General features: G+C 31.9%; 1 protein-coding gene across 1 annotated transcript; it reads right to left on the minus strand.

Annotated features, from left to right (window-relative positions):
- Nucleotides 1-276: 276 nt before the first annotated feature.
- Nucleotides 277-22941, minus strand: LOC143064124 (cyclin-dependent kinase 2-like). Its single transcript, XM_076236711.1, has 8 exons — nucleotides 22756-22941; nucleotides 21759-21836; nucleotides 20069-20189; nucleotides 8505-8675; nucleotides 6745-6846; nucleotides 5242-5311; nucleotides 4776-4909; nucleotides 277-4228 (listed from the first exon to the last, which is right to left on the minus strand). Exons 1-8 carry the CDS (start codon nucleotides 22869-22871, stop codon nucleotides 4121-4123), a joined length of 900 nt encoding a protein of 299 aa, XP_076092826.1. The 5' UTR covers nucleotides 22872-22941; the 3' UTR covers nucleotides 277-4120.
- Nucleotides 22942-23665: the final 724 nt, after the last annotated feature.

Raw genomic sequence — 23665 nt, forward strand, 5'->3', positions numbered from 1 at the left:
TTCAGGACTGATAGAACTTGACCAAATGTCAAATTTGCGCTTAATGCTTTAGTTTTTGAGATACAAACCCAAAACTGCCTTTTACCCTTATGTTCTATTTCTAGCCATGGTGGCCATATTTTTCGACAAAACAGAAAATAAAACACAAAATTTATTCAAGATACCCTAAGGATTAGTCAGCTCAAGTTTTGTTGGAATTGGTTGTCAACAGATGCCAAGTGATGTAAAAAGCTCACATTTCCTTTGAAAAGGTCAGCTAATAATACACAGGAAATATAAAATTTTATGTTTATTTTATTCATACATAACAAGTAAAAACTCATAACAACTTTGTAACAAATGTACACACATAAACCCTTACAAACAAAAGTATAAACAAAAATAAACATGTGTACATGTACATCTGTAACTAAAACTTTTGACAATTAATAAGAGATCCATTAAGTATTGAGGAAAAGTGTTTTTTTCCCCTGTAATTAAACTAATGTTAATTCAGAATTTATTGCGATATTTTTATTATTGGAAAAATGTAACAGGGTTATAATCACAATAATTAAACTTCGCATTTTGAAATTATTTATATGAATCAAACTGGATTTTTCTGAAATCGAAAAATTTAAAATCACATTTTAATCTGAAATGACAAAATCCCAATAATAAAAGCATGCAAATTTTCTGAATTTACAGTATATTGGTTGGAAATTAAAATTCAATAGTAATGGAAATACAAAATAATCATATAAATGTCAGTAACAAACAAAAAATAAGGAAGTTTTCCAAAAACCTGATCATGTTTCAAAAACAAATTTAGCAGTGGTATAATTTCTAATTTTCCATATCAAGTTGAATTAAAATGTGTCTAAAAAAGAATGTATATTTTATCATAAAATTATGAGCAATTCAGTCCTAATATAGATAAGTCAGTATTTGCAATACTGGTGATGTTGCCATGTTGATATAAATCATAAGTTAATATTGCTTTCAGGGTCAGTCTAATCTACTGCCTACTTTTTTTCAAAATGTTTTGACTTGGATTTTTTTTTTTTGAAGTTACAGTCAACTTTAATTATTGGATTAAAAACAATAATAATAATAAAGTCTCCAAGGGTCTTCTTTTGACAACCTGGTATCTTTACATAACAAAGTTCCAGTATTAATTTAGAAAATTTCTGGGAAACATTTCAGATGGCTTTTGTTTTCTTCCATCCTCTTGTTTCCCTGGATTTTTAACTAGAGGCTCTCAAGAGCCTGTGTCGCTCACCTTGGTCTATGTGCATATTAACAATAAACACAGATAAATTCATGACAAAATTGAGTTTTGGTGATGGTGATGTGTTTGTAGATCTTTCTTTACTGAATATTCTTGTTGCTACAATTATCTCTATCTATAATGAACTTGGCCCAGTAATTACAGTGGAAAATATTTCCTAAAAATTTACAAAAAATAACAAAAATTTATGAAAATTGTTAACAACTGACTAGAAAGAGCAATAACTCCTTAAGGGGTCAATTGACACTTTTGGTCTTGTTGACTTATTTGTAGATCTTATTTTGCTGAACATTATTGCTGTTTACAGTTTATCTCTATCTATAATAATATTCAAGATAATAACCAAAATCTGCAAAATTTCCTTAAAATTACCAATTCGGGGGCAGCAAACCAACAACAGGTTGTACGATTTGTCTGAAAATTTCAGGGCAGATAGATCTTGTCCTGATAATTATTTTATCCCTGTCAGATTTGCTCTAAATGCTTTGGTTTTTGAGTTATAAGCCAAAAAATTTCCTTCAAATTGACTATAAAGGGCAATAACTTCTTCAGGGCTCAACTGACCATTTTATTCATATTAACTTTTTTGTAGATCTTACTTTGCTGAACATTATTGCTGATTACATTTTATCTCTTTCTATAATAATATTCAAGATAATAACCAAAATCTGCAAAATTTCCTTCAAATTACTTATTTCGGGCAGCAACCCAACAACCCGTTGTCCGATTCATTTGAAAGTTTCAGGGCAGATAGATTTTCACTTGATGAATGATTTTACTCCTGTCAGATTTGCTCTAAATGCTTTGGTTTCAGAGATATAAGTCAAAATCAACATTTCACCCCTAATTTCTATTTTTAGCCATGGCAGCCATCTTGGTTGGTTGGCCGGGTCACGCCAAACATTTTTTAAACTAAAGACCCCAAAGATGATTGTGGTCAAGTTTGGATTAATTTGGCCCAGTAGTTTCAGAGGAGAAGATTTTTGTAATAAATTACTAAGATTTACGAAAAATGGTTAAAAATTGACTATAAAGGGCAATAACTCCTAAAGGGGTCAACTGACCATTTCGGTCATGTTGACTTATTTGTAAATCTTACTTTTCTGAACATTATTGCTGTTTACAGTTAATCTCTATCTGTAATAATATTCAAGATAATAACCAAAAACAGAAAAATTTCCTTAAAATTATCAATTCAGGGGCAGCAACCCAACAACCGGTTGTCCGATTCATCTGAAATTTTCAGGGCAGAGAGATCTTGACCTGATAAACAATTTAACCCCGTCAGATTTGCTCTAAATGCTTTGCTTTTTGAGTTATAAGCCAAAAACTGCATTTTACCCCTATGTTCTATTTCTAGCCATGGCAGCCATCTTGGTTGGTTGGCGGGGTCACGCCACACATTTTTAAAACTAGATTCCCCAATGATGATTGTGGCCAAGTTTGGTTTAATTTGGCCCAGTAGTTTCAGAGGAGAAGATTTTTGTAAAAGTTAACGACGCAGGACGACGACGGACGCAAAGTGATGGGAAAAGCTCACTTGGCCCTTTGAGCCAGGTGAGCTAAAAATTGGTGGATCAGAATCAAATACCTTTCTTTGTTTCCGATAAGAAAAAGGAATTTCATTTATAGAGGAATATTTTAAACATAATTCATGTAATCTTCGAAATAATTTATGAAGTAATTTCCAAGAAGATGATAACCACTGTTAAAAGTTCCAAAAGCTTAAGTAACCTCTATGCTTTATAAAATTTTAACATTATTGTCATTAGCAAAATACAACATGATGAAGGCAAAAACTAAAATAATGTGTACTGTTCATACAATTTAAAAGTTTAATCTAGTAAATCTGTTAACAATGCCCATGTGCAGCATTCTGCAACTTATAACAATATTTATTACAAAAATGATGTTTAATGACAAAATGAACAGCAATGAGCACCAAGATTGAAGTAAATGATCCAAACCATTCATAATATTTGACCATATAATTTTAATAGCTAAATCCAAATGTTATCAATTATAAACAAACTCTTTTTGGAATTTTCAGACTTTTATGATTGAAAGGCCTTGGACGTTTGTTAATGATGAAATACATAAAATAAAAGAATATCATAATGATTCAGGTCATAAAAAAAGATTAGGTTTGTTTGCCCAAACCCTACCTACCCAGAAAAAAGCTGCCTACTCAAATTCTTTTATTGTCCTGATTTGAAGAAGTTTTTTATAATCAAATAGGCATGAAGACTAATAAACACCCGATATTTCAATTTCTTTTTTTGAAAAAAAAAAAAAAAGAAAATGCCTACCTACCTATCCACTGTCTCAACCTTTGGGTAGGGTTTGGGCAAACCAAAATATTTTTAATTGTGGCCTCATATACAAGTCTTTTAAAATAACAAAAGTAAAGTTTGTTAAAATATCATAAAAATCAATAATAGGGAAATTGATGAGGATTGATTGATGATTAAGCAGCTAAATTAACATGCATATTAAAATATAGACACTTTTACACAGACTACAGCTAAAAAACAATGAATGATGTGCACTTCTTGTCTTGATTGTTCAATAGAAATAAGGACTAAGTGTTGGTGCAGAAAGTTTTGAACATGGTGCACATTACCACATGATCTCTTAATAACAAAAGTCTTAAAGACTAAATGTGTCTTCTTATAAATCTGACATATCTATGTCACATACTTTTATAAATATTAAAAATCATATTAAAAAGTTTACATTTTAAATCACTTCTGTTTGATCATTCTTCATTCAGAAAATATTTTTCTCTTCTACTTTCAAAGTAGAAATATTTGATTTATAAGATCCATTTTATACAACATTTGATTATTTTCATTTCAGGATTTGTGGTGGTCTTTGCTTACAGACATTATTGAAGTATGGATGTGTCAGAGCTGCTTTAGCTGATATTCTTTGGCTTGGTTCATACTTTAACATTTGCTGAAAAAACATTGTAAAATTCATTAACATGATTTCATTATAAAACTAGAGGCTCTCAAGAGCCTGTATCGCTCACCTGATTCTACTTCAGGCCAGGTGAGCTAAAAAGAAGATATGTGAGAACGCCTTGCACACAATTTTATTTTTTTGTACATCAAAGTACAATTTTACAGATAATGAAAAATGGCAACAAATACTGTGGATTCATTTGTATAATTTTGTGGGTACTGATTTTTGTGGATAAAGGAAAACTTGTATGCTTGTAGATTTTCAATTTTGTTGTTTTTCTAGGGTCTGCATACAAGCCTATGATATAAAATTTGTATTTCGTTGAGAATCTAATTTCGTTTTTCACCTTTACCAACCAAATCACGAAAATTGGTATCCAATGATTAATAATGAAGTATAGCACAAAGTTAAACCCATCATCTTGCTTATAATATATTTTCAACAACAGTGATTTTTTTTCAAAACTTGTTTCTATCTAAACTAAGATCCAAACTGTATGATTTTTATCATAGTAACTTGTTTGGAATTAAAAACTTACTTCTAACATATCTAATACATCTCCTGAAATATGAGGGACAGTACAGGAAATTGCTTGTTGAGGCCATTTGGGGAATGTAGATTTAAAATCTGGTAACTGTGATACTCCTGGCCATACAGTTTCATCAGGTGTACCTAAAATATATATATGTATGTACAAATGTATATTGTATATAAAAAATAATTGTGGTATGCAAGAAATTCATAAGGAACAGTGTTAACCCCACTGTTGCAATTATTTTATCAACCCAGACAAAAGTTGAAGGCATGAGAGTGCTAGTGATGCAATTTTTCATAGAATTTTACGTTTCAAAAGGGACATAATTTTTGTAAAATAATTGATCAAATTTTAGTCAATGGAGAGTTTGTAAAAAATTGAGTAAGCCAAGATTTGATATACATTGAACACATTAACTAAACAACAATTCTTGGCCTTAGTATATATAATTAATGATTTATGAACATACCTAAAGTTCTGAATATTCTGAAGAGTTGGTCAATTTCTGAATCTCCAGGAAATAATGCCCTTCTCGTCATCTGCAACAAAATAAATGTTGTATAGTTAACTATACTCAATCACATACCGCACGTAGAAGTTGATTTATTGCATAACATTTACCTACACAATCATCTATTCATCTGATGTTTAAAACAAGAGGCTGTCAGAGCAACAGTAAACCGGATTTATAAACATTTATTTGTGTCCTGGAATTTTTCAATATCACAAGGACCATAACTGATGACGGTGAAAGTGAAAATCATCAATATCAAATTTTACCTCCATTTTGTCATCAGTAACAACATATTAAAATTTGAAAAGCTTTGGTTGAATGGTTCATGAGTAAATGCAACAACATGACTGGAAACACCATTTTTCAATCTTTCAAGAACCATAATTCTTAAACGGTAAAAGTCAAAATCGTCATTATTGAACTTGACTTCCATTTTGTCATCAGTAACAACATTTTAAAGTTTTAAAAGCTTTGGCTGAACGGTTCTGGAGTAAATGCATGGACATGACTGGAAACACAATTTTTCAATCTTTCAAGAATCATAACTCCTGAACGGTAAAAGTCAAAATCATCATTATTGAACTTGACCTCAATTTTGTCATCAGTAACAACATATTAAAGTCAGGGATCTCCATGGCCTGTTTAATGATGACGCCCTGCCATCGTTCAAATGTCTTGCGCCATTGTTAAATTATCTTCCGCCATCGTTGATAAACTGTTATCGTTTTTATAGCCCGACGCCATATTTTTTTTAGAAATTATAATCAAATGCATGTAATTGCATAATCCTTAGGCCTTTTTTTATATTATAATCCAATACACTTCTAATGCCTGACAGATATCCGGTTTAAAATCACTAATCACTTCTACCTGAGCTTGCACAACAAACCAGAAAGGAGAATACTATCTGAAGATAGACGATTCATTTGTCGAATTATTCAACTAAGTTTCCGCAAATTCTTATGATAGTTTAGATTAAATAAATAAATTAATAATCCACTTTCAAAGAAAACAGTTTAACTTCGAACACATCCTTTTATTTTGACTTACGCAATCAGCATCCCCTTTTCTAAGTACAAAATAAGACGTAAAAAAGTAAGTATTATTTCATCGCTAATAACTCGAGTACTGCTGTAACGATAATATAGAATTACTAAAAGTTAAAAAGTAAAAACTTTATATTTCCTGTAAAGAAATGTCGTATCGTAATTCCGAATTCATTTTGTAGTTTACATGAGGCAAATTTAAATTTGAGTGCAGAAACGAAAATTGGATGGATGGACAGATGGTCAAGGGAACACTTAATGCCCCAGTTGCCTATTTTTCCTCTAAGAATTATTTTAGCATCTTTAACCAGTTTGATTCCTGAACTTATCATGCAGTTCATCACAATTATTAACTGGGATTGCTTTAGTCTTTTATTGGTTACTTTACATGGTTGTGTCATTTATTTCTTACCATTTCAGCAAATATACAGCCTAAACTCCAAACATCTACTGGTGTTGAATAAAACCTGCTTCCCAATAATATCTCTGGTGCCCTATACCATAGAGTTACAACCTGTAAAGAGTGAAATATCATTTATGACAAACTTTCATGAAAGTTTACATATACATATAGATTATTACATTGATACAAGTGGATTATAGGATTTATCCAATCGAGATAGTTAAATTATCAATTTTAAAGTCCAAGCCTTGGCGAGGACTTTAAAATTTATAATTTAACTATAGAGATTGGATAAATCCGATAATCGACCTGTTACTATGTAATAATCTATTTCTCTAATGATTAAAATATAAATTTCCTTCTTTTCTAAACCAAAATCCCCTTCAAGTGCCTTCCACTTTCCACGAAGTTGTTAATTTCATTAACACCTGTTAGAACATTTTGATCATTCCAGGAAGCTGAGAAAGGTTATGACCCTTTGACTTAGCCAATCATCTTTTGAGATCACCGGCAACCACACGTTGATTAAATTTTTTTATACAATGGGTTCGGAAAGGGATATATTTCCATAGAATTAGAGAAATGTATGTACAGACTCAACTCTTTCACTCACAAACTATGGACTTTAAGTAAAGGCCAATATCAATAAGTAAGTTAACAAACATATGAAACGTTTTATATTTTATCCATTTTATCAAAATAATTTCGGAGGATATATTAAGCAATTTAAGGTGATACTGAGGATTCATTAACTTTCGTGGGTACCAATTATTGTGGTTTGAGGAAAATCTGCATATTCGTGGATATTTAATTTCGTGGTTTTGGCAAACTGAAAGTCTGCATACATTCCTTTAGAAAATTTGTAATTTTTTGAATATTTGAATTCATGGTTCTCTTCTGTCCATGAAATCCACAAAAATTAGTATCAAATGAATATTAATGAATTCGCAGTATTTCAGTTAAAATCACTCTTGATGGAAAACTTATGTGAATGCCTGTGTTTGTGGGCTATTTACTCTTAGTGCTTTTCCAGAATTAATTGTGTATGGGGGGGGGGGGGGGGGGGGGGAGGGAGGCATTTTTCCTAAAATTTGATTGGTGGTGGTTATCTAAGAAAGATTGCTTAACATTTAAATGAAATGAAATATTCAATTTAAAATGTATGCATGGTGGGATCAACTAAAAAAGTGCCTTCCTCCCAACCACCCCCCCCCCCATATATTTATTTTTGGAACAGCCCTTAAACATCTCTGTATATATTCCATAGGTTATACCAGTCTAAAAATTTGCACAATGGTACTGATATAAGATGTTATTATACGAAAATGTTGTTATTAAATCGTATTGACAAATATTTCGGCTCAACAAATGGCTGTCTTCTGTGTCACAAGTTTTAATATTTTAACAGAATCAACTTGTGTATACTATGATGATAATTGCTTGTCATAATTTAAAAAATCATCTACATAAACTTTGTCTTGTATCATTATGCTAAAGTCAATGGAATGCAGATTGCAAAATCCTTACTTATTGTATATACCCTGATTAATATCTTATACAAATAGTGGAATACGATATCTTGCTCATCATAGCCTGAGAAACCTCTTTTTCAGAAAATATCACATCAACCATGATTATATATTTTAAAGGGGAAATAAGAACACATTCAGTAAAGAAATTGAATTTGAATTCTGTCAAATTGTTTTCATGAGTTATTTGTTCATTTAGAAATTTAAAATCCTTAATTTAAATACTATAATAAATCATACCTCATGTGTATATGTCCTGACTGGAACACCAAATGCCCTAGCCAAACCAAAATCTGCTAGTTTGATGTTACCATCCACGTCTATCAGCAAATTTTGTGGTTTTAAATCTCTGTGTAGAACTCGATGTGCATGACAAAAGGCTACGCCTTGTAGCAGCTGGTAAAGGTAGCTCTATTAAAATACAAAAAAAAAACATGATCTATTTTCTAAGTCTGAAAATCTTTAAATCAAGCTACTGAATGGTAGATGCAACACAAGATTCTAGTGTCATATTGAAACCAGGAAAATATTACTTAAATGATGAAAGAACCTACAATTAAATATTGTCTTGTCAGACCAACACTTGTATCAATCAACAAAACTTTTCAATTACATGTATATCAATTAATCAAAAAAGTTTTAGCACTGCAAGAACATAAAATACCATTTCCAAATCAATCAATGGTCAAAACTTGACAAGAGCAAAATGGAAAACAGTTAAAACAAGACTTGATCTCAAGTTTGTTATTAGTAACAACATATTAAAATTTAAAAAGTATTATTTGAAGGGTTCTCAAGACATTGCACAGAATCAATTGGAGTTGCCACTCAAGTAATTAATGACTATTTTTTTCTATCTGATGAATTTACAATGATCGGGAAGGATGTGCACCCTGCGCCTATAGCGCATATTGACAAGAAATGGCGCATACATGTACAGTGACAAATGCGAGCGCCCACGTGGCGCACGATATTTTTCACTTCGTTTAGAAACGTTTAGATATCGTCAAATGAATTTCCGATCGTGTTCCGTGCCGCCATGTGTGTGTACACAACTGTGTAATGTTCCTCCAATAACCCTTTCCTCCATAATGACACCTTTTGATGCCACCCCCTTTACTACATAATGACGCCTTATGACGCATGTGTAGTACCTCAGTTGAAATGCTTTGACTACAAAATGTCTGCATCAGACCTAATAAAATTTGTATCCAATATGAAAAGGATATTCATAAGAATATCTGACTTTAATTTATTTGATGAAATATTTGTTTTTGCAATGCATGAATTCTTTAAACCTGAGGATTTTATTAAAGAAAAAAAATCCTATGCAAATCAAGCATGTAAAAAAAAAAATTCCATGGAGGAAAGGGATAATAGGAGCACCTATATATTTTTGGGACGTCTCGGGTGTTTCCCTATGATAACAAGAGTGCACACACTGAAATGTCTCGCCTTCTTTACTAATCATTGATATTATGTTGATACGTAGTCCTAATTATAAAGCTTTATTACAACTGCCACATAAACTTAACATTAACCAAGATAGCTAAACAAAGACCAATGAACCATGAAAATGAGGTCAAGGTCAGATGAACCATGCCAGGCAGACATGTACAGCTAACAATGCTTCCATACAACAAATGAAGTTGACCTATTACTTATAGTTTAAGAAAAACAGACCAAAACACAAAAACTTAACACTGCAATGAACCGTGAAATTGAGGTCATGATCAAATAAAACCTGCAGGACTTACATATCAGACTTGGGGTCAATTACATTGGAATGTAATTAATTAAATTACACATTACACTGTTTTTGAAATGTAATTAATTAAATTACACATTACATTTCGTCATGGTATTTTTTAACATATTATACTTGTACAAGAGTGCACACGCTGAAATGTCTCGCCTTCTATACTAATCATTGATATTATGTTGATAGTCCTAAGTATAAAGCTAAGCTTTATTACAACTGTCACATAAACTTAACATTAACCAAGATAACTTAACATTAACCAAGATAACTAAACAAAGACCAATGAACCTTGAAAATGAGGTCAAGGTCAGATGAACCATGCCAGGCAGACATGTACAGCTAACAATGCTTCTATACAACATATATAGTTGACCCATTAATAATAGTTTAAGAAAAATAGACCAAAACACAAAAACTTAACACTGTGCAATGAACTGTGAAAATGAGGTCACGGTCAAATAAAACCTGCGCAACTGACATAAAGATCATAAAATATTTCCATACACCAAATATAGTTGACCTATCATGGCATATAGTATTAGATAAAAAGACCAAAACTCAAAAACTTAACTTTGACCATTGAACCATGAAAATGAGGTCAAGGTCACATGACATCTGCTCGCTAGACATGTTCACCTTACAATCATTCCATACAACAAATATAGAAGACCTATTGCATATAGTATGAGAAAAACAGACCAAAACACAAAAAATTAACTATAACCACTGAACCATGAAAATGAGGTCAAGGTCAGATGACACCTGCCAGTTGGACATGTACACCTTACAGTCCTTCCATACACTGAATATACTAGCCCTATTGCTTATAGTATCTGAGATATGGACTTGACCACCAAAACTTAACCTTGTTCACTGATCCATGAAATGAGGTCGAGGTCAAGTGAAAACTGTCTGACAGACATGAGGACCTTGCAAGGTACGCACATATTAAATATAGTTATCCTATTACTTATAATAAGAGAGAATTCAACATTACAAAAAATTTGAACTTTTTTTTCAAGTAGTCACTGAACCATGAAAATGAGGTCAAGGTTATTGGACATGTGACTGACGGAAACTTCGTAACATGAAGCATCTATATACAAAGTATGAAGCATCCAGGTCTTTCACCTTCTAAAATATAAAGCTTTTAAGAAGTGAGCTAACGCCGCCGCTGCCGCCGCCAGATCACTATCCCTATGTCAAGCTTTCTGCAACCAAAAGTTGCAGGCTCGACAATAAATAATGCATGTGTAAAATATTCATGTAAGCATAGTTAAAGCGTTGCATTTGATAATCTTTAGCTATTTTAATGTTTTGCCATTAATCTGAACCTCTCGGGTCTGAACACTTTTGACATCAATTCTAAATAGCTTTTCAACAGGAGCTAATGTGGCAGATATTGGTTGATCAGAACATGGAAGTTCTATGATCAGAAGATCATCATATTGAAAGGAGGGCCGGGGGAATTGGTTCCTATTAACTTGCCAATACATCAAGGGGTATTTTGACATCTCAGAAATGAAGTCATTTAAATTAAACATATATAAATAAATATATTATACATAAATCATAAATATTCAAAACTAGAGGCTCTAAAGAGCCTGTGTCGCTCACCTTGGTCTATGTGAATATTAAACAAAGGAAGCAGATGGATTCATGACAAAATTGTGTTTTGGTGATGGTGATGTGTTTGTACATCTAACTTTACTAAACAGTCTTGCTGCTTACAATTATCTCTATCTATAATGAACTTGGCCCAGTAGTTTCAGGGGAAAATTTACAAATTTTATGAAAATTGGTAATAATCGACTAGAAAAGGACAATAACTCCTTAGGGGGTCAATTGACCATTTCGGTCATGTTGACTTATTTGTAAATCTTACTTTGCTGAACATTATTGCTGTTTACAGTTTATCTCTATCTATAATAATATTCAAGATAATAACCAAAAACAGCAAAATTTCCTTAAAATACCTATTCAGGGGCAGCAACCCAACAACGGGTTGTCTGATTCATCTGAAAATTTCAGGGCAGATAGATCTTGACCTGATAAACAATTTTACTCCGTGTCAGATTTGCTTTAAATGCTTTGGTTTTTGAGTTATAAGCCAAAAACCCCATTTTACCCCCTATGTTCTATTTTTAGCCATGGCAGACATCTTGGTTGGTTGGCCGGGTCACGCCACACATTTTTTAAACTAGATACCCCAATGATGATTGTGGCCAAGTTTGGATTAATTTGTTCAGTAGTTTCAGAGGAGAAGATTTTTGTAAAAGATAACTAATAACTAAGATTTACCAAAAATGGTTAAAAATGGACTAAAAAGGGCGATAACTCCTAAAGCGGTCAACTGACCATTTCGGTCACGTTGACTTATTTGTAAATCTTACTTTGCTGAACATTATTGCTGTTTACAGTTTATCTCTATCTATAATTATATTCAAGATAATAACCAAAAACAGCAAAATTTCCTTAAAATTATCAATTCAGAGGCAGCAACCCAACAACGGGTTGTTCGATTCATCTGAAAATTTCAGGGCAGATAGATCTTGACCTGATAAACAATTTTACCCACGTCAGATTTATTCTAAATGCTTTGGTTTTTGAGTTATAAGCCAAAAACCCCATTTTACCCCTATGTTCTATTTTTAGCCATGGTGGCCATTTTGGTTGGTTGGCCGGGTCACACCACACATTTTTTAAACTAGATACCCCAATGATGATTGTGGCCAAGTTTGGTTTAATTTGGCCCAGTAGTTTCAGAGGAGAAGATTTTTGTAAAAGTTAGCGACGACGGACGACGGACGCAAAGTGATGGGAAAAGCTCACTTGGCCCTTCGGGCCAGGTGAGCTAAAAAGTGCTTGTCACAATATTGAAAATAATTTTTAGTACAAATAATGTATGTATAACATGTATAATGTCTAAATATTAGCAATATTTTGCTAATTAGATAAAAATACATGCAACAGTGGCATTGCCCCTGGACATTTTAATCTGATTAATAGCTGTTTGTTTTTATAGCTGTTAATTTTTATTTCTATAATCCTTTTGTGTATACTAATTTGACAAAATGATTGTGTGCAGTGATTTTAAATTCTAAATGAACTGTCTAAGAAAGATTTTTCACAGTGACACCTTTTTTTGTTTTTTGTTTAACATTGTGATTAATTACTTATCAATCTATTTAGTTAAAAGATCTTTCTTAACAACTGAACACTAATATATGATTCTCACATTTTTTTTACTTTATAATTAAATAACAAGAGTGCACACGCTGAAATGTCTCGCCTTCTATACTAATCATTTATATTATGTTGATAGTCCTAAGTATAAAGCTAAGCTTTATTACAACTGTCACATAAACTTAACATTAACCAAGATAACTAAACAAAGACCAATGAACTTTGAAAAAGAGGTCCAGGTCAGATGAACCATGCCAGGCACACAGGTACAGCTAACAATGCTTCTATACAACATATATAGTTGACACATTACTTATAGTTTAAGAAAAATAGACCAAAACACAAAAACTTAACACTGTGCAATGAACCGTGAAAATGAGGTCACAGTTAAATAAAACCTGCTCGACTGACATAAAGATCATAAAATATTTCCATACACCAAATATAGTTGGTAATAGCATATAATATTAGATAAAAGGACCAAAACTCAAAAACTAAACTTTGACCACTGAACCATGAAAATGAGGTCAAGGTCACATGACATCTGCCCGCTAGACATGTACACTTAACAATCATTCCATACAACAAATATAGTAGACCTATTGCATATGGTATGAGAAAAACAGACCAAAACACAAAAATTTAACTATAACCACTGAACCATGAAAATGAGGTCAAGGTCAGATGACACCAGCCAGTTGGACATGTACACCTTACAGTCCTTCCATACACCAAATATACCAGCCCTATTGCTTATAGTATCTGAGATATGGACTTGACCACCAAAACTTAACCTTGTTCACTGATCCATGAAATGAGGTCGAGGTCAAGTGAAAACTGTCTGACAGACACGAGGACCTTGCAAGGTACGCACATATCAAATATAGTTATCCTATTACTTATAATAAGAGAGAATTCAACATTACAAAAAATTTGAACTTTTTTTTCAAGTGGTCACTGAACCATGAAAATGAGGTCAAGGACATTGGACATGTGACTGACAGAAACTTCGTAACATGAAGCATCTATATACAAAGTATGAAGCATCCAGGTCTTCCACCTTCTAAAATATAAAGCTTTAAAGAAGTGAGCTAACACAGGTGCCGTAGCCGCCGCATCACTATCCCTATGTCGAGCTTTCTGCAACAAAAGTTGCAGGCTCGACAATAACTATTAAAAAAAAAATCTGTAGGTCAAATAAATATTAATATACATTGAAACTTCAGTATAAATCATAGACTTCATATATTAAAAAAGTATGTAATACATATAGATCATAAAATATTTCCATACACCAAATATAGTTGACCTTTGGCATATAATATTAGATATAAGGACCAAAACTCAAAAACTTAACTTTGACCACTGAACCATGAAAATGAGGTCAAGGTCACATGACATCTGCCCACTAGACATGTACACCTTACAATCATTCCATACAACAAATATAGTAGACTTATTGCATAAAGTATGAGAAAAACAGACCAAAACACAAAAACTTAACTATAACCACTGAACTATGAAAATGAGGTCAAGGTAGGATGACACCTGCCAGTTGGACATGTACACCTTACAGTCCTTCCATACACCAAATATACTAGCCCTGTTGCTTATAGTATCTGAGACATGGACTTGACCACCAAAACTTAACCTTGTTCACTGATCCATGAAATGAGGTCGAGGTCAAGTGAAAACTGTCTGACAGACATGAGGACCTTGCAAGGTACGTACATACCAAATATAGTTATCCTATTACTTATAATAAGAAAGAATTCAACATTACAAAAATTCTTAACTTTTTTTTCAAGTGGTCACTGAACCATGGACAAGGACATTGGACATGTGACTGACAGAAACTTCGTAACATGATCATGAGGCATCTACATACAAAGTATGAAGCATCCAGGTCTTCCACCTTCTAAAATATAAAGCTTTTAAGAAGTTAGCTGACGCAGCCGCCGGATCACTATCCCTATGTCGAGCTTTCTGTAACAAAAGTTGCAGGCTCGACAATATAACCATGTGATTTAACGTCTCAGGTGTTTTCCTATTGTAATAATAGAACCATGCAGTCTAACTGATAACCTGAAAAACGTAACTACCATCATTCATGATATATTTTTTATAAACAACTTTAAATTTGTGAAATTTGGCTAGTACAGATGAGATTTAACTCTAATAATAATCTCATTTAGTTTAGCTTGCTATTATTTGGATTGAAGAACCCCAAAGACTTTTTAGGAATATAGTTTTTGTCTCCATAAAGTCCTCGTCATTTTTTGGTCTTTGGCTTGTTTTGACATTTTGTAAACATGACTTCAGCAATTTGTTGTTTTGTTCTATGAATTAATGGTACTCTATACTGTTATTCTTGTCACCGTGATGAAGTTATAATAATACAAGAAGTGCAGAGGAAATGACTGAAATGTCCTCTGATACGGAACGTCTGGAATAAGTATGGTATCGACGAAGACCCAAGTATAATGTACAAAAAAAACCATGAACATGAACAAGGCAACAGTACCAGTTTAAACATTGCAAATAAAGGTTAACTTAAATATTGTTGGGGTTGGAAGAAGTTATTGTATATTCATTGAAATTACAAAATCACAAACAATATCCATGATTTTATTTAAAATCATAAAGGTAAGTACCAACACCTCTTTGCCAAAATACACTGATACTTATTTTTTTTTTACAGAAGTCAATTCAAATGGCCCATTATTTTTTAAAATGGCCCATTGAATTTATTTTTGAGGGGCACTGGGCCCATAGCAGGGTTTAAGCTAGGATTTTGAGGGCTTTAGTCACTTTTGTGCACTATTAAAATCAACCTTATTTTGTGTAAAAGCAATGGACCAATGATGTATATTACTAGCTTCATCTTTTGACTTAGTCAGATTTTAAGGGATTGAGGCACCAACATGATTGGCAGTTATTGTATGATTTGACTGTATTGGCCATTATTATGAAAGATTCTGACATGGAATCCAGAAATTTAGTTCACAATTTCTCTTCAGTTTGTTCCAGGGGTCATTCCTGATCAACAAAAGTTGGATTCTATTTTTTTTAAACAAGGAATAACAGCAGAAATTAATTTGCAATAATTATTTCACTGCATAATCATTATCCTTATAAAACGTCTAAGTCAATATTTAGAAATCATTTCTATCAAGTTGGAAATGTATAAAATCCTTTTTGGAACTATTATAATGACTGAAAGGAGGTTGTAAACAAATCAACAATAGATCCCGTTTACTATTTTCGGTTTTAAAATGAAACGAAAACGGGAAGTGACACGTGGATAATAAATTCAAAACGAGTCTGGATTTATCAGGAAATTATCATTTTTCGATTTAAATTCCTTTTGTAAGAGATATATATGTGTCTCTCTCGTTTAATTGATTCTGATTTCGTAGTTTACGTTTTTAATGTCTATAAATAGTCAAAGGAATACTTTCACGCATGCGTAGAACACAATACAGGAAGCACCTGTTTAAAACATTTCTCGTGAACTTTTTGAATAAACACATTAAAGTTCTTTATTTTAAATGGAAATTGTCGAAAGTTTTGATGAAAATTTAAATCAAATATGACGAAAATGCCTTCGAATGACGAATGTACGACAAACTAACTTCAGATTGTGATCGTTTGGGAAATATTGAAATTCAAATGCGAACTGTCCGGGTTGTTACATTTTTGATTAAATGACGAAATTATACTCCTGGTTGTTGAAATGCCGACTGACTGATTTTCCTGGGAAAATAATTATGATGGTCATTCAATTATGGGGTTAATTAATAAATTACGGATAAGTGACCCATCTGATGGCGATAAGCGGATTAGTTGTAATCACAACTTGTAACACCTGTTGAAAATGTTATTTCCCTGAAGGTCATTAACTTGTCAAAAACATGATTTTTTTTTAAACTTTCAAAATTAAAGTGACGAAATTGATTTGAAATACTTTCGTCAATGAGAAAACCCTTTCGTAAAATACGAAAGTGACGAGCGCTAGCAAAATCACTGCCCATAGTGAAAAAAACCCTCCAGATCACTGAATTTACACATTGATTTTGATTTTTAACTAATTTAAAAATGCCATAGTTTATCAGTGTTCTAGCCAGGATTTGAAAAGGGCAGGGTGCTAGTGAGAAAAAGGGCAATTTTACGTGTAAATTTATTTTAGCCCCATAATGAATTAGCACATAATTTTTAACATGCATTATTGAAGCATCAAGTTTCAGTTATAATGGAGTTATGTAATTTATGTCTTTTGGCACAATTTTTTTTTTTACATTGAGCTGTCTAGTAGTTGCTGTCACCATAAATATTATAGCCATGTTTTTAATGTCTGTACTGTCACCATACCAGGATGAACATAAACAAGTTTTAAATTGTGAATCTTCGTTGCACTTGATAGATCAATTAATGGAAGTACAGATGCAAAATATAATTTTCAAAATATTTATTTTTGAAGTGCAATCAAGTGAAAATAGTTTAAATTAATATTCTAATATGCATTTGCATTCAAATTGTTTTATATTTTTTTCTTTTTACGAAAAGAAACATTAATTTAAGTAATATATTGTGAACAGGTGATAAATAAGGGGAAGTAATCAAATTGTTTGTCAAACTTTTTTGGAATTCACAAATTATTTATGGCCTTTAGCTAAGGTAATTGGTGTTAATTAACAATGTGTTTGACACTAAAGCCATACACTTGATGGGTCACTTAATTTGACAGTTTGCACAGGTAGCTGAACTTCCTGTTCATGGAATAATTACGATTTCACCGGTATTTTAAGGCAGGGCGCCTGAGGAGCGACAGAAAAAAGGCATGGGCGTCAATAAAAAAGGGCAGGCACTGCGCCCTGTTCAACCGTTGTAGCTAGAACACTGTTTATAGGCAAAGTCTTAACATCAGTAACATTGTTCTATACTATTTCTACACATTTGTTTCTATTAAGAAAATATCCAGGTTTCTAAAAGGTGCTGCGGTAAATGAACAAGTTACATTTCTTTTTCAGTTTGCATTATGTGTTAGTGTTATATGTATATGGGTCAGAATTTACTGTCATGAAATTTTTGTTACATCCAAAACTGTCTTTTTAGAAAATTTAAAACTACTCATAAAATGAAAAGGCCACTGTAAATTAAACCTAGGGATCAAGGCCTTTCCATTTCTGTATGCAAAAAGATAACTTGTTAATGCAACATGATATTAGTGGCATTTTTTCATTTCATTGAATGATGTAACACAGACTCCAAAACTTCTTGTAAATACTGGTTTTCAGAAATTCTATGAACAATTTAACATCTGTGTAGGGTTAAGTCTGTTCATTATCTCTAAACAGATTAAATACTAGCAGTATTCTGTCTAATTTTGAACCATATTCAAGAAATTTCACTTTTAAACTCATGGATGTAACAGGACACAATTTCGCTTTTCTTTTCATGTTTCTGAATATGCCACAATCAATTTTTGGTGAAAGGTTACAGGATATCAGAAATGCATGGTGCAGATGAAAAAAAAAGTTGACTAAATCCAATTGGGTCCTCATACTTTTTTTTATTATAAACTATTTTTCAAATTTGTTGTCTTTGTTACATCAAAAATTAATTTAGTTTCAGTGTTACACCATATACTGCAGTATCTATATTAGCTTATCTTTTCATGGACCTTTCCTAGTATTAATATTGTGGTGCAATGTGAACTAATCTCCGTGTGTAAATTGGGTTACTTTTATTCATGAATTTTTCATTAGCCTAAATTTTGACAAACAATTCAAGGGTGTAACAATGAAACCATATTCTACACGGACTTATTGCAGCGAAATAGTTGTACCATTCTTCATCTATCATAAATCTGTTTACATCAAACTAAGCCGTACCAAATTTGTCAGGTTAACAATCTTGATGATATCAGATTTAGAAATAACAAAATTAATCACAGTAATCCTTCATTACATGTATATTTATGTGGTAAATATAACTGAAATATTTCATGTACATGATGTAACTAATGTCTGGTTTGCACTTCCTTCAATTTTGCAACCTTGTTTTCTTCCATTGAAAGTTGAAAAGACTGCATGTGTTGAATATGGTTGTACATTAGTATGACATTATGTCATAAATTTTTCAAAACATCAATTGAATATTGCTATTATGTTAATTGGTTCTCTTTTATTTAATTTATTAGTGTTGTATATAAGATGTAACAAATTGACACTATTTTCATGGATGTCCAACACTTGCGTATTTGAAGTACTTCTAGGAAAAACCGTCCATGCACAACATTATACCGGAATGTTGGAACAGTTTATCTCCGGGTAAATCTGCATGTTTTTGACAGGGAACATCTCAAAGCTGTTTTAAGTAACATTTTTTGGATGTAACATTTATGACACAAAATGTTACATCTTCAATTTCTGCAAATATAACCTATTTTCTCGTTTTAATATGACATGTATACCCTATTAAGCACCATTAAATAGTTATCTAACACCTCTTATTGATATTAATATTCATATAGCAAAGAGTATTTGAAAGATACAATCAACTGAAACGTATTTTTAACCACATGATTTTTACGGACACGATAAATTCAACAAAATGTCCACCAAAAATCACATTGAAATTTAGTATAAGAAACACTTGCATCAGAAAAAGTGGAATTCTATTGGGATTATTTATATCATCATCATGCAAGTTTTCTTCCATTTTATGTTTTATTCATTCTGAATCTTAATTGACTATAAATTTTAAGAAATTGTCAGATGTAACACAAATTCCATGACAGTAAATTCTGACCCATATTTATGGTACATGTACTGTAGAGCTTAGTTATCTTTACCTTTATCAATGATGATGGCATCCCAGAAGGGGGACAACTGTCCATATATTTCTTCAAATCTTGATTTAAATATTCAAAAACTAGATATAGCTTTTTCTCACTATGTACAACATCAAGTAATCTATAATAGTAAACATATTGTATCAGTATTGCATTAGAATAAAATCAAGCAAACTATTTGAAGATTACTCTCTGTCAATTTGTGATAAGATTTGACTCTTCAACACTGTTCTATTATTCCTTGAATATTCTTGGAAGTATTTGTAAAGTACAGTATGTATAATAATTTTGCTGCATTACTGTAATGCTGATTACCCCTTTTTATAATTAACCTATATCTGTATTGTTTCTTTATTGATAATAATTATATTTTCTTTTATATATATATAAGTACTAGAAATAAGCTTTATATTAACTATATATATATATATATATATATTTATTAATTAACTACACTGTTATTGGACTTAATATGATGAAAACTGCCTATGCAATATAATGTGTAAACTAGGCCAATACAGAATAACTCGGCCAATACAGATTTTTTTCTGTATTGGCCGAGTTGACACAAGTGTAGGAATTCGGAACGTCTCTAGATTTTACATCGAAAGTCACGATAAACACAAACTGAAAGTAAACAGTTGTTTTGAAGACGCAGTTGTCATTTAGCGATCTTAAACATGCTGAAAATGTCAGTATGGCATACATTTCAGGCGAAAGACGGTCACATTTATTTAAAAGGTATTTTGAAAGCAGACGATAGAACTATTTCAGGTTTGGGGAACGAGTAGATTATCACAAAGTTCATTTCTTGACGACCTCATAATTTCACGATTGTACACATCGATTTTAAATTAGTTTCTGCATAACACATGCAATGGCAGTACCTTTCCAATTACTATTTATGTGTTGCGTCTAAATTTAAGTTGTAACACTTTATAGTGACTGAAAAGGGTAGAAAAATTCATCAGATGAGAAAATGCTGAAGACACCTGGCCCTGCATCTAATAAAAAGAAACAAACAGAGATTTGGATAGTTCCACTTCAAGGTAAAAATATTTATCTCTTTTGAAATGAAATTAAAAAAATATTGTAACACTGTAGTTAATTAATAAAGATATTATTACGTGTATTTCTGTATTGGCCTTGTTATTGGTCCTCGGCCAGCTGTATTGTCCTTCGGCTTCGCCTCAGGCCAATACAGCAAGCCTCGGACCAATAACAAGGCCAATACAGAAATACTTACGTAATAATATCATAATATTACCACAAAATGGTTTTATATTAACTATAATATATATATATAAGAGACATGTACTGTGACAATGCACCTTATTGCTATTTGTCCGCCATTACTGGATATCACACAGGTTCCCGTAAAATATTGACGTCATAAAACAAAATATCTGACACCACAATGGAAAAATGATTGTGTATGACGTCAAAAGTTCAAGCGGCCGGGTCAGCCGGGATTAGCGATAAGGTGTATGCACATAAAGTGCAAGACAATTTGTAATGTTTATGTTATTACACTTGTATGTTACATTTGTACACTGTACATGGTTCAACTATAAACACAAATAAAATTCGAACTAACTCATAAACTTAATGTTAAAAGGCATCTGTATTAATGAAGATCATTCATTGTTTACAAACAATGCCTAAATCTCAAGTCTAATGAACATCCTACCTAACAACTGTTGGATGGTCAAGTTCTTTGAGTAAAGATATTTCCCTGATAGCCGTCGACGGGACTCCTTCAGATTCTCTACAAAAAATATAAAACAAAACACAATTTACTTTCTACTTAGGCAAATGTTTGTATTGGTTATACCAGTAAGCATTCATGAACGAAATTTCCTTGGTTTATGATTATTACTTCTCCAACTTTGGATGTGTTTTAAATATTAATTGATACTTAATCACAGACTTCAACAAGAAACCCATAACCATAATAATATGAACTCCACACGGCATAGAACCAAGAATTTTAAGGAAAGAATAAAATTAGAAGTGATTGATCTTCACAAGAATTTTGCATACGATTTTTCTGTATCTTTGTTTTTTCTGCCAGTACCTGGACCGGCTGAAGCTTAGGTAGGTGGGTAAATGTACAAGGCTCCAGATCTCAGACTCAATGCTCAAAAGCACTGGTTGTTATGAAGAAAAATATTCTACTCAAATTTAAATGAAAAAAATACGTTTATATTATTTAGTTGGTGAAAAAAAAGGGTGAAAGGTCGAAATAAACATACATGATAATATTTTTTGACGAAAGAGGTGGTGGAACTGAGGAAAACCTGTTAAAACTTAGTCTGTCTGCAACGATTTATTTCCTTTGTCAGTACATGTATATGTTATAGTTTCCAATTATTTATTTTTTTATTCCATGTTTTGTTACTTTTTATCCTCCAAGCTTTTATCTATCATGATAAAATTCTGAGGCCAGTGAAGATTTATTATTCTATAATTTATAAATAAGTCATTATAAGATGCATCATCCTTGGTTGACGGTGTTTTATTGCTTTGAAAATATGCTTGTGTTTTATCTTTGTTGGGATGATATGCTTACAGAGATCTGTGGTTTGATTTAGCAAGCAATAGCTGAAAACAGCAGGTGTCATGACTATCAACATGCATGTTCGATGAGACTGAATCATGGAATATAACACATGAAAGCAACGTACGCATCAAGTCTGATTTTCTTCAGTGCTACCAGTCGACCAGTTGTTTTATCTCTTGCTTTGTACACAACTCCGTAAGTCCCTTCGCCAATCTTTTCTATTTTCTGGAAATTTTCCATTGCTGTCTGCTGACAAGTTGGTAATTGCGAAACCGGAAACGTTTGGTACTGTTTTTGTTTACCATTTTCCCGCGCGTTTAATCCTTGGCAAATTCAGTCATTTGATTGGTTTAGATATTTCCGGAAGTTTAAGAAAATGGGCGTGTCACCACGAGGCGCAAAAATATAAACAAACTGTAAATATTTGTAAACACAAATATTTGCTGAAATATGCACAAATCAACAATAATGATTATTATTTTTTGTTAGATTACATATCAATAATAACAACTATTTTAAATCTGTAAAATGTTAGATTTTCTCGAACATAAATATATCTGAGGTGCCAAAAATTTCGTTAATTCAACTTTGTTTTCAATCTTATTAAAATAAGTTCTCATCACTTGCTCCTCGATTTTTTATATGTCACACGGCGACATATAAAAAATTGAGGAGCAAGTGATGAGAACTTATTTTAATAAGATTGCTTTGTTTTATACCTGATGTTTGGGTATATGACACTTAGAAAGTAATCAATGAACAAAAAAACATATGGAGATGCATTTTTTTTTATATAAATTTATTTTTGCTACTGTCATTCATTTTTTTTTTTTTTTTTTTTTTTTTTTTTTTTTTTTTTTTTTTTTTTATGAATTTCCCATTTCATCAGTTTTTACCAATTTTGGGGCTAATAAAAAAATCAGTTTCACAATAAAACCATTTCTCAAACTCTCTGTAAATATGAAGTGGACCAATCTGAATAACTTTAAAGTTTAAAAAAAATATAGGTAGGTGTTAGTAATAATAATGTTTGA

The sequence above is a fragment of the Mytilus galloprovincialis genome, chromosome 2 (assembly GCF_965363235.1).
Source record: "Mytilus galloprovincialis chromosome 2, xbMytGall1.hap1.1, whole genome shotgun sequence".
NCBI lineage: Eukaryota > Metazoa > Mollusca > Bivalvia > Mytilida > Mytilidae > Mytilus > Mytilus galloprovincialis.